Raw genomic sequence first — 12,390 nt, forward strand, 5'->3', positions numbered from 1 at the left:
GAGTAACGGGTATAAAAAGCTATAGAGAGAGTTTTCTAAGAATCCGTCGCTAGGTGATAGGTTTCTTAAGGCATTCTTTAGGAAACATAGCTACATTTTAGAAGCAATACATTTCCACTGCCGGGAACAGCGGATGTGGGTGATGAATTTTTCCTGACTTCTTGCTCAATGAATTTATATCTGACGTTGCAGGTCAGGAAATGAAAAAATCCCTGCTCAAACTGCATTTTATGGCACATGACGCAATTGCAAAACGCATCCGGCGACCTTTTTCCTTTTTCTAAATCAAATTTCCAACGACTGGCTAGTGATTGCCACATCCTGCTTTCAGCATTAGCGGGAGTCCCCGGAATCGAAAAGGAGATAATAATTGGATTGGAGCTAATCTACATCTAGTCTTTAATCTCCTACGCGTTGCATAAAGTTATTCAAAACCAAATCCTGATTGCTACAGTAACTGAACGAAGAGGAGATACAAATTGGATTGGTCAGCTTTTTATCATACAAAACCTGTGGCATTGGACTTCCACATATGCATATGTATGTATGTATATACTAATTTTTTCGCTCCACAATAGGGTACACAACACGTATGCAGCGCTTTTTGGCCTTCGCCTCGTTTGAAATTCGATTTACATACACCTCTGGCCAGGAAAATGTCCTTACCAAGGTTGGGGCAGCGCGAAAAATACGGAAAATTAAGAGCTACATAAGCATGATAATTGCTTGACAACATTTTACCATTAGACTTAATTAAATTGTCAATTGAAATGAAATCGTTAACTGAAAAATGGGGACTGGGCGACGGTGGCTGCTGGAAGTTGCAGGAGAACGAGAACCCACTTCAATTGAAGGCTGCTGATAACGTGGTAATGACTTTAAATAGGAAATAATGAGACTTTCAGCTTTAGCGCAGCGCATCGAAGAGATTTCGTACAACACGGTGGCATCAACTTAATTAAGTCGGGAATAGCATCCTTTGAAAACCTGTACCGACACCAACTGGCATCAATGACAGACAATGACCAGACCCAGACCCAGACCAAGACCCAGACCACACAGGGTGTGGGTGTAGCTGTGGGTGTGAGGAGCATGTGACATTTTCAGAGCTGGGCCAACAAATGGGTTCAGCCTGGGCCTGGGTCTACAGTAAAACATTTTGGCCTTCGCCATCCATAAATTTCCAGATCGCAACTTTGCTCTTCGGATTGCTTCGAGTTTATTGTACGTACTTTGGCCCCAGCAAATACGAGTATTTGAAGCCTTTGGCACGTACCTCTTTTATCCGAAAGTTGGCCCATTGAAGAGGCCTGGACTGGCACCAGCTGTTCATTTCTGTTAGGCCGTTGCCAAGTGGATTAGCGCAAATATTTTAAATTTCTGTTGGTCGGTCCACAGACAAGAGTGCTGAGAGGCTTTACTTTGCGGCTTAATTAAACTCAATTATAATCGTGTTGACACTTTTGTTATTCTGTATTCTGTAGTTGTTTTTGTTGGGGCGAAAGCAAATTAAAACTTCAAACTTGATAAATGCCGAGTGCGAACAAAACTTCTGCTCCATTATGGATTGTTTTACCTGAAGATTAGTTGGGAATCTCGACTGCAATTACTCCAACGAATCTCATTGCCGGAGAGTGGTCCAACCACAGGAAATTTAATTGCTTTCGAGTGGCTTTCAATTACGTAAATTGCATTAGACATCACCACGCACGGATTCCCAATAAATCCAAACATATAGTACTCTTAGCTGTATATTATTTATGAATCGGATCAAGCTATCGGCCTTGCCAGCTGTACCTAGCCCAAGTTTTGCCCCAATCGGTGTAGGAATTCCCTCTTGCTGCATCGCAAAACATCACCAAATGTCAGAAAAGGGGTCCATTCTTTATCCTCCAAGGCTGCCGCACTTTGACCTGCCTGCTCTACTCAGGTGGAGGCTGGTGTGATTGATTTGATTGCTGTCACCGACTGGGATGACAATCCATCCAATTCAATGAGCTACTCACTTTCGCCTCGAGTTTGTCCTGGGTCTTCCAGCTGTCCTTTGAAGTCCTCGTCAGAGGTATCGCTCCTGGCACTTCGTGCTGGTTTTCGTACAACTTACACCTGGGAACGTTTTCATAATTTTCTACCTCCAACATTGCCATTCATTTCCCATTAAACGTGCCGTGCCCCAGGACGGCTCCCAGGACCCCCAGGGCGGTGGAAGATGTGCATTTATCCATTACCGTTGACGTTGCTGTCGACTCTCCTCTCCGCTCGAATCACCCGGTTAAAATGTTATTATCCTGCCTGGACTCGGCACTCCATGGCGTTGCATTCCACGTCTGAAATTCAGCCATGTCTTAATAGGCGGAAATCGAGTTGACTTGCCCTATGCCCTGGCCAAATGCATGTGGAATGAACTCGTTCGGAGAGTTATGGCTGTGAATTCAAGTTAATTGAATATCTATAGACGTGCATGGTGCCGAAGCAGAGGGGCCTCGCATAATTGTCGGCTCATTAAACGATAATGCAGGAAAATTGATGACCGGCCTTTCTCCATTCCATTCCCCATTTTTGGGGGAAATTGAATTTCATAAACTTTCCGATGAAAAACAGGGTTGCGGGGGAGCCTCCCCAGGGAAGTTCCCAGAAGCAATTAGTGCGCTCTGTCTCGGGAGTGCCCGGCTTCGGAAGTGGCAGGAGCCCCGAGAAGCGGCAGGAACGTGGCCGAAGTCACCGACGTGCCGTGCCTTGCCGTGCCGTGCGTCAGCTGGGGAAAATCGAAACCAAAAAGTTTGCTTATGCTTAGAATGCCAGCGGAATTGCTGGCAGGAGGTGGAGTGGGAGCTGGGACATCAGCAACACGGCCACGGCTGTTGTCATTCAAGTGTTCTAATCAATTCTGATTTAATTTTACGCCCAATTAAGTGTGAAAAGCTTTTGATGTTGGGCACACGTGTGCGAGCGGCAAATGGATGCAGACAAGGATGCAGTCACACAAGCGTGAGCATTGAATATGCCACAGATACATATGTGGGGTCGGTCCTTTGCTCGCACGAGTCCCAGTTAGGCTCTTACACTTGAATAAAGCCATTCCAGACATCAATATTTTGTTCCTTCCCTGGTTGGGCTATTTGTACTTACCGCTGCTTCTGTATCCACGCTGTGGCTTCCGCACCCGCTCTCACTGCTCCACGCTTTCACACACTTTCCGTATGCATTTCTCTCCCTCTCCCTTTGTGTATCTCTAACCATGGAACAACTTTCTTCTTATGGCAGAGACAGACGTGGCAGATAGTTCCGCCAAGACATTATCCAATAATCTTTATCAACAGCCACAGCCAGCGCTGTAGCATCCGCGCCGCGTGCCGACCTCCACCTCCAGCTCCAGGTTAAGTTTGTTGGAAACTTTAGTCTGCATGACAGTCGATCCGATATCCCTGTGCATTTGGATTTGTTTGCAGGTAACGACAAGGCTCAAGTCTTATTACTAATTAAATATCAATGTACTTTTCCTTCCATTTGCCTAATTTACCGCTGTCAACAGCAAGACAAACAATATTGTAGTCCAAAAGAGTGTACACACTGGCCGCCCAGGGCTGTCACGCTACGATAAAATAAAAACAGCTGTGTCGTAAATGTGCGATTAAAAATTCAACGAAATATTTGTATCCCCGCGAAGCTTGGTTTTTGGAGATCAAAAAGGTCTTCCATATCCCGATGTCTCCGAAGATAGGGCTTATCCGAAGTCCCTTCAAAATGGAAGAGCGTAATCCGCTTTTACATTAAATCGGATTTAAATATAAACTCTATAGCGGCAGATATTCAAATTTATTTCCTTGGAAATCCTCACAGAAATTTTAATGATTAAATTCCAAGTGCTCTTAAAGATGGGAAACCGAACCAAACTGTCGTCTAGGGCCTGAAATTGTCCAACTCCTGATGGCACTTCAGGTGACGGCGTAAACGCCATGCTCCGCCTGAGCGGGGCCAGGAGGGCCCATGGAGTGGGGCCATAAAACAATTTTGTTGTAAATTTACGATACCCCCGGCCATGTATGACAGAAGGTACATAAATACTCGAACACATAAAGGCACGGGGCAGGAGGCAGTCGACATTTTCTTTCCACCAAGAAATTAGCAAAGGATGGAGGGTAGGAAACGAAACGAGCTCCATTGCTCCACCATTCTTTTGGAGGAATAAATTAATTTATTGAATGAACAGATTGCATTTTAAATTTATTATACTTCCATAGTATTGATTTTGTGGCACATGAATTTCTCTTTACATGATAGAAAATTTAGGTGTTGGAGATTGACGTAAGGCTAATCCCGGTTTTTCACACTGGGCTTAACTTTGTATTATAATTGGACATCCCATCGTATTTATGTATAAATTAAGCCTATGTTTTGTGTTTGTATGGGGGTTTCTTTCATTGTCCTCCTCACAGGACAAGTGTCTTTTAATCAAATTACAATTGGGGTTAATTTAATAAACTCTCACTTTCTACCTTTCACAGGATCTGTTCTATCTTTCATGTGTGTCCTGTGGCTGTTTTAAATGTGGCTGGCGCTGTGCCTCTTGCAAATAACTCTACAGTTATACCCGATACTAAGTCTCCTCCGGCAGACGCCGCTCATATTGAACGACACGACAAAGAGTGCGTGCGAGAGAGACAGAAAATCAGTCTGAGCGTGACGTCGGGGGCTGCGTAGCCAGTGCAAATTGATTTGTTCCTTTTGGCTATAAAAATTATCTGATCTGATCCAGATTCAGCAATCTGATAGATATGATCATTATCTATGATTCTGCGTTTTTAGTTTTCTCGTATCCTCAATATTGTGGATGCAACAGATTTTCGTCCTTTGTGGGGGCGGAAGAGGGTGGGGCGAAATTTTGAGGTATACGTTTTAAAGTGAGATCTAACAGGAGTGCGGATACCAAATTTGGTTACTCTAGCGTTAATAGTCTCTGAGATTTGTGAATATCCCCAGATTTTCGTCCTTTGCGGGTCGGAAGGGGGTGTGGCGAAATTTTGAAACAAACTCGTCTCGGTCCGATATCTTAGGAGTGTGGATACCAAATTTGGTTGCTCTACCTTTTATAGTCTCTGAGATCTATGCGCTAATGTTTTACTCTAAGCAAAGCCGCCTATGCTACGTGTGTGTTAGAGAGAGACAGGGCGAGAAAAAATGAAATTGTTTTCTTGATGCTGGCTATAATAATTATACGATCTGGTTGAGATTCTGCAGTCTAAAAGATATAGTCATTCTCTACTATTCTGCGTTTTTTGTTTTCTCATATCTTTAAAATTGTGGATGCCACAGATTTTCGTTCTTTGTGGGGGCGGAAGTGGGCGGGGCGAAGTTTTGAAATATTTTTGTAGCAGTGACATATCAAGGGTCTGGGTCCAAAACATCGTTGCTCTAGCTCTTATAGTCTTTGAGCACTAGGTGCTAATAGGGACGGACAGACGGACAGACGGACGGACGGACGGACGGACGGACGGACAGACGGACAGACAGACAGGGCTCAATCGACTCGGCTATTGATGCTGATCAAGAATATATGCTTTATGGGGTCGGAAACGATTCCTTCTAGACGTTACACACATCCATTTTCACCACAAATCTAATATACCCCAATACTCATTTTGAGTAACGGGTATAAAAAGCTATAGAGAGAGTTTTCTAAGAATCCGTCGCTAGGTGATAGGTTTCTTAAGGCATTCTTTAGGAAACATAGCTACATTTTAGAAGCAATACATTTCCACTGCCGGGAACAGCGGATGTGGGTGATGAATTTTTCCTGACTTCTTGCTCAATGAATTTATATCTGACGTTGCAGGTCAGGAAATGAAAAAATCCCTGCTCAAACTGCATTTTATGGCACATGACGCAATTGCAAAACGCATCCGGCGACCTTTTTCCTTTTTCTAAATCAAATTTCCAACGACTGGCTAGTGATTGCCACATCCTGCTTTCAGCATTAGCGGGAGTCCCCGGAATCGAAAAGGAGATAATAATTGGATTGGAGCTAATCTACATCTAGTCTTTAATCTCCTACGCGTTGCATAAAGTTATTCAAAACCAAATCCTGATTGCTACAGTAACTGAACGAAGAGGAGATACAAATTGGATTGGTCAGCTTTTTATCATACAAAACCTGTGGCATGGGACTTCCACATATACATATGTATGTATGTATATACTAATTTTTTCGCTCAACAATAGGGTACACAACACGTATGCAGCGCTTTTTGGCCTTTGCCTCGTTTGAAATTCGATTTACATACACCTCTGGCCAGGAAAATGGCCTAACCAAGGTTGGGGCAGCGCGAAAAATACGGAAAATTAAGAGCTACATAAGCATGATAATTGCTTGACAACATTTTACCATTAGACTTAATTAAATTGTCAATTGAAATGAAATCGTTAACTGAAAAATGGGGACTGGGCGACGGTGGCTGCTGGAAGTTGCAGGAGAACGAGAACCCACTTCAATTGAAGGCTGCTGATAACGTGGTAATGACTTTAAATAGGAAATAATGAGAATTTCAGCTTTAGCGCAGCGCATCGAAGAGATTTCGTACAACACGGTGGCATCAACTTAATTAAGTCGGGAATAGCATCCTTTGAAAACCTGTACCGACACCAACTGGCATCAATGACAGACAATGACCAGACCCAGACCCAGACCAAGACCCAGACCACACAGGGTGTGGGTGTAGCTGTGGGTGTGAGGAGCATGTGACATTTTCAGAGCTGGGCCAACAAATGGGTTCAGCCTGGGCCTGGGTCTACAGTAAAACATTTTGGCCTTCGCCATCCATAAATTTCCAGATCGCAACTTTGCTCTTCGGATTGCTTCGAGTTTATTGTACGTACTTTGGCCCCAGCAAATACGAGTATTTGAAGCCTTTGGCACGTACCTCTTTTATCCGAAAGTTGGCCCATTGAAGAGGCCTGGACTGGCACCAGCTGTTCATTTCTGTTAGGCCGTTGCCAAGTGGATTAGCGCAAATATTTTAAATTTCTGTTGGTCGGTCCACAGACAAGAGTGCTGAGAGGCTTTACTTTGCGGCTTAATTAAACTCAATTATAATCGTGTTGACACTTTTGTTATTCTGTATTCTGTAGTTGTTTTTGTTGGGGCGAAAGCAAATTAAAACTTCAAACTTGATAAATGCCGAGTGCGAACAAAACTTCTGCTCCATTATGGATTGTTTTACCTGAAGATTAGTTTGGAATCTCGACTGCAATTACTCCAACGAATCTCATTGCCGGAGAGTGGTCCAACCACAGGAAATTTAATTGCTTTCGAGTGGCTTTCAATTACGTAAATTGCATTAGACATCACCACGCACGGATTCCCAATAAATCCAAACATATAGTACTCTTAGCTGTATATTATTTATGAATCGGATCAAGCTATCGGCCTTGCCAGCTGTACCTAGCCCAAGTTTTGCCCCAATCGGTGTAGGAATTCCCTCTTGCTGCATCGCAAAACATCACCAAATGTCAGAAAAGGGGTCCATTCTTTATCCTCCAAGGCTGCCGCACTTTGACCTGCCTGCTCTACTCAGGTGGAGGCTGGTGTGATTGATTTGATTGCTGTCACCGACTGGGATGACAATCCATCCAATTCAATGAGCTACTCACTTTCGCCTCGAGTTTGTCCTGGGTCTTCCAGCTGTCCTTTGAAGTCCTCGTCAGAGGTATCGCTCCTGGCACTTCGTGCTGGTTTTCGTACAACTTACCCCTGGGAACGTTTTCATAATTTTCTACCTCCAACATTGCCATTCATTTCCCATTAAATGTGCCGTGCCCCAGGACGGCTCCCAGGACCCCCAGGGCGGTGGAAGATGTGCATTTATCCATTACCGTTGACGTTGCTGTCGACTCTCCTCTCCGCTCGAATCACCCGGTTAAAATGTTATTATCCTGCCTGGACTCGGCACTCCATGGCGTTGCATTCCACGTCTGAAATTCAGCCATGTCTTAATAGGCGGAAATCGAGTTGACTTGCCCTATGCCCTGGCCAAATGCATGTGGAATGAACTCGTTCGGAGAGTTATGGCTGTGAATTCAAGTTAATTGAATATCTATAGACGTGCATGGTGCCGAAGCAGGGGGGCCTCGCATAATTGTCGGCTCATTAAACGATAATGCAGGAAAATTGATGACCGGCCTTTTTCCATTCCATTCCCCATTTTTGGGGGAAATTGAATTTCATAAACTTTCCGATGAAAAACAGGGTTGCGGGGGAGCCTCCCCAGGGAAGTTCCCAGCAGCAATTAGTGAGCTCTGTCTCGGGAGTGCCCGGCTTCGGAAGTGGCAGGAGCCCCGAGAAGCGGCAGGAACGTGGCCGAAGTCACCGACGTGCCGTGCCTTGCCGTGCCGTGCGTCAGCTGGGGAAAATCGAAACCAAAAAGTTTGCTTATGCTTAGAATGCCAGCGGAATTGCTGGCATGAGGTGGAGTGGGAGCTGGGACATCAGCAACCCGGCCACGGCTGTTGTCATTCAAGTGTTCTAATCAATTCTGATTTAATTTTACGCCCAATTAAGTGTGAAAAGCTTTTGATGTTGGGCACACGTGTGCGAGCGGCAAATGGATGCAGACAAGGATGCAGTCACACAAGCGTGAGCATTGAATATGCCACAGATACATATGTGGGGTCGGTCCTTTGCTCGCACGAGTCCCAGTTAGGCTCTCACACTTGAATAAAGCCATTCCAGACATCAATATTTTGTTCCTTCCCTGGTTGGGCTATTTGTACTTACCGCTGCTTCTGTATCCACGCTGTGGCTTCCGCACCCGCTCTCACTGCTCCTCGCTTTCACACACTTTCCGTATGCATCTCTCTTTCTCTCTCTTTGTGTATCTCTAACCATGGAACAACTTTCTTCTTATGGCAGAGACAGACGTGGCAGATAGTTCCGCCAAGACATTATCCAATAATCTTTATCAACAGCCACAGCCAGCGCTGTAGCATCCGCGCCGCGTGCCGACCTCCACCTCCAGCTCCAGGTTAAGTTTGTTGGAAACTTTAGTCTGCATGACAGTCGATCCGATATCCCTGTGCATTTGGATTTGTTTGCAGGTAACGACAAGGCTCAAGACATTTTACTAATTAAATATCAATGTACTTTTCCTTCCATTTGCCTAATTTACCGCTGTCAACAGCAAGACAAACAATATTGTAGTCCAAAAGAGTGTACACACTGGCCGCCCAGGGCTGTCACGCTACGATAAAATAAAAACAGCTGTGTCGTAAATGTGCGATTAAAAATTCAACGAAATATTTGTATCCCGCGAAGCTTGGTTTTTGGAGATCAAAAAGGTCTTCCATATCCCGATGTCTCCGAAGATAGGGCTTATCCGAAGTCCCTTCAAAATAGAAGAGCGTAATCCGCTTTTACATTAAATCGGATTTAAATATAAACTCTATAGCGGCAGATATTCAAATTTATTTTCTTGGAAATCCTCACAGAAATTTAAATGATTAAATTCCAAGTGCTCTTAAAGATGGGAAACCGAACCAAACTGTCGTCTAGGGCCTGAAATTGTCCAACTCCTGATGGCACTTCAGGTGACGGCGTAAACGCCAAGCTCCGCCTGAGGGGGGCCAGGAGGGCCCATGGAGTGGGGCCATAAAACAATTTTGTTGTAAATTTACGATACCCCCGGCCATGTATGACAGAAGGTACATAAATACTCGAACACATAAAGGCACGGGGCAGGAGGCAGTCGACATTTTCTTTCCACCAAGAAATTAGCAAAGGATGGAGGGTAGGAAACGAAACGAGCTCCATTGCTCCACCATTCTTTTGGAGGAATAAATTAATTTATTGAATGAACAGATTGCATTTTAAATTTATTATACTTCCATAGTATTGATTTTGTGGCACATGAATTTCTCTTTACATGATAGAAAATTTAGGTGTTGGAGATTGACGTAAGGCTAATCCCGGTTTTTCACACTGGGCTTAACTTTGTATTATAATTGGACATCCCATCGTATTTATGTATATATTAAGCCTATGTTTTGTGTTTGTATGGGGGTTTCTTTCATTGTCCTCCTCACAGGACAAGTGTCTTTTAATCAAATTACAATTGGGGTTAATTTAATAAACTCTCACTTTCTACCTTTCACAGGATCTGTTCTATCTTTCATGTGTGTCCTGTGGCTGTTTTAAATGTGGCTGGCGCTGTGCCTCTTGCAAATAATTCACTTTCTTTTGCCTCTTGTAAAGAGTGTGCGGTGTGTGTGATTATGGGTTACGTGTTCGAGTGTCTGTATGCTACGGGTGTGGATGAACATTATTGGATTGCATTGAAAGAACTGGTAGCTTAGAAATAATGTATCGGCACTGGCGTTACGTTGCCTAAACGTAACGCCCAAGAGAACTAGTTCTCTGATCTACTATAATTGTTGAATACACGTTGCTTAATCAGACGCACCAACTGTGCATAATTTTGTAAATTTTTTTTTGGGAGATATTTCTTTAAACTTTTTTTTCTTGAGTTTTGCCATTTTTAAAGTCTATCAAACAAAACTTAGAACTGAACTGCGTAAAAGAAACAATTTAGAAGAACTGAAAAAGCCGAAATGGAAACGAGTAGAAAACCGATGTTTCTTTTTTTGAACACCAAACGCTGGCACGGCCCTGTTCGATGCGATTCGGCTCTGATTGGTTCCGCTTCAGCTTGAGATCGGTCTGATTTGGCCAACTGATTTGGGGAAGCAGGAAAGCCCTCCCGATTTGCAATAACAACTAGTAATACACGCATATATACGGCATGATATATATGTAGGCAATGGTAAACGAAAGACAACTAGTATTCCCTGGGGGTTGGTGGTGTGGTTGTATTGTCGAGCAATCGGAACCCAGATAGGACTGGGCTGAGTTCCTTCGCTGAGGTGTGTGTGTGTGGTGTGGTGTGGTGCTGGTTTTTGTACGAACATATTTTCCAAATTGATTTTGATATTCCTAAATTCCGGGATCCTAACTGAATCCCTCTCTCCACGTCAAGGTCCCTCAAGTGTGCTGCTGTAGGTGTCTATGTATGTGTTCCAGGTGAAATGTGTTGACATGTGTGAGTGTGTGCGTGTGGGATGGGCTACCACTGCACCGTTTCTATCTCCGGACTACGAACGCCGCTCAGTAGACAATGAGCAGGTTGTTCTCATTGAAGCCGGCGGAGTGTCCGGCGTTGCGTACAATGAAACAGGATCCATCGAAGTGCATGCGCTTCTCATTGCGACTACAAAGGACAGAACAGAACGGAAGTAAGCAGAGCAGGATGACGGGCGAGGGGGAGGGGGAGGTTGAGAGCATCGGTTTGACACTCACCGAACAAACAGATGCGAGGTCTTGCCCAGAGAGGCAGTGCAATGGATGCCAGGTGTTGTCAAAGTGGCCGATCCATTGCCGGGACTGGTGCGAATCAAGCACTTGTTGTCCACACGAGTGACCTTCACCAGGCCATCGGCTGCCTGGGGGATGCGAAATCCGTTTATGTCATAGATCTCAGTGCCATCCTCGGTACAGGTGTAAGCTGAATTGGCAATCACGTCATGGGCTTCAGCCATATAAGAGGGACCATGCCGCGAGTCGCTGCGAGAAGTTCGGGAATTAAATCGAAATTAGCCAAATAAGAAGCGATGCAATTGGCCGGGGGACTCACTCAGAACACTGCCAGGGTGTAGTCCTTGGTCAGATCGGTGAAAGTGTCGGTTGTGGTGCGCGTCCCGGCTGTGTCCACCAGGTAGATGAGAGCGCACCCCTCGCTGGTGAAGCTCACACCCTTGTACCACATCTTGGCATAGCGACTGTAATGGGAAGATAATTCAAAGGATTCAAAAGATGCCACGTTGGGGTAAGGGCCATTCCCACTCACACAAAGTTATTGCCCTTCATGCCGTCGTAGGTGACTATTTCGACTTTAGCGCCGCTCTGCAAGATGCGTCCATTGGGGTGGATCAAAGCCGAGTTGCTGCAGTTGCGTGATAGAGCAACTGCCACCATGCTGCGCTGATTGAGCACGCGCACCGCTTTGTCCAGAGTCATGTCAATGCTGCCCCATGCAAAGAAAGGTATTAACATTAGGGGTCGGTCTTAAAGGGATGAGAAGGCGAGAGGTAGTAGCGGAAGTTAGATCCGGAAGGAAATGAAGAGGTGAGGAAGTGAAAGTGCCAGAAAATAATTGAATACCGGCAGGAGAGAAAACGACAGATACGAGAGAAAGTGTCAGCAGCGCAGAAATCGAATGACTTTGCAACTGTTGCTAACATTCTGTCGACATTCTGTTAACGCATGCATATACACACATACATACATATATGTATTTACATACGTGTGTGCGTTTTTCCCAATTTGCATTTGATTTTTATAGAAAT

At 44.6% G+C, this 12,390-nt stretch overlaps 1 protein-coding gene across 1 annotated transcript; it reads right to left on the reverse strand.

Annotated features, from left to right (window-relative positions):
- Nucleotides 1-11,029: 11,029 nt before the first annotated feature.
- Nucleotides 11,030-11,608, reverse strand: LOC117194361. Its single transcript, XM_033398933.1, has 2 exons — nucleotides 11,345-11,608; nucleotides 11,030-11,255 (listed from the first exon to the last, which is right to left on the reverse strand). The coding sequence occupies exons 1-2, from the start codon at nucleotides 11,581-11,583 to the stop codon at nucleotides 11,153-11,155; spliced, it is 342 nt and encodes a 113-aa protein (XP_033254824.1). The 5' UTR covers nucleotides 11,584-11,608; the 3' UTR covers nucleotides 11,030-11,152.
- Nucleotides 11,609-12,390: the final 782 nt, after the last annotated feature.

The sequence above is a fragment of the Drosophila miranda genome, assembly GCF_003369915.1.
Source record: "Drosophila miranda strain MSH22 chromosome Y unlocalized genomic scaffold, D.miranda_PacBio2.1 Contig_Y3_pilon, whole genome shotgun sequence".
NCBI classification, from domain to species: Eukaryota; Metazoa; Arthropoda; class Insecta; order Diptera; family Drosophilidae; genus Drosophila; species Drosophila miranda.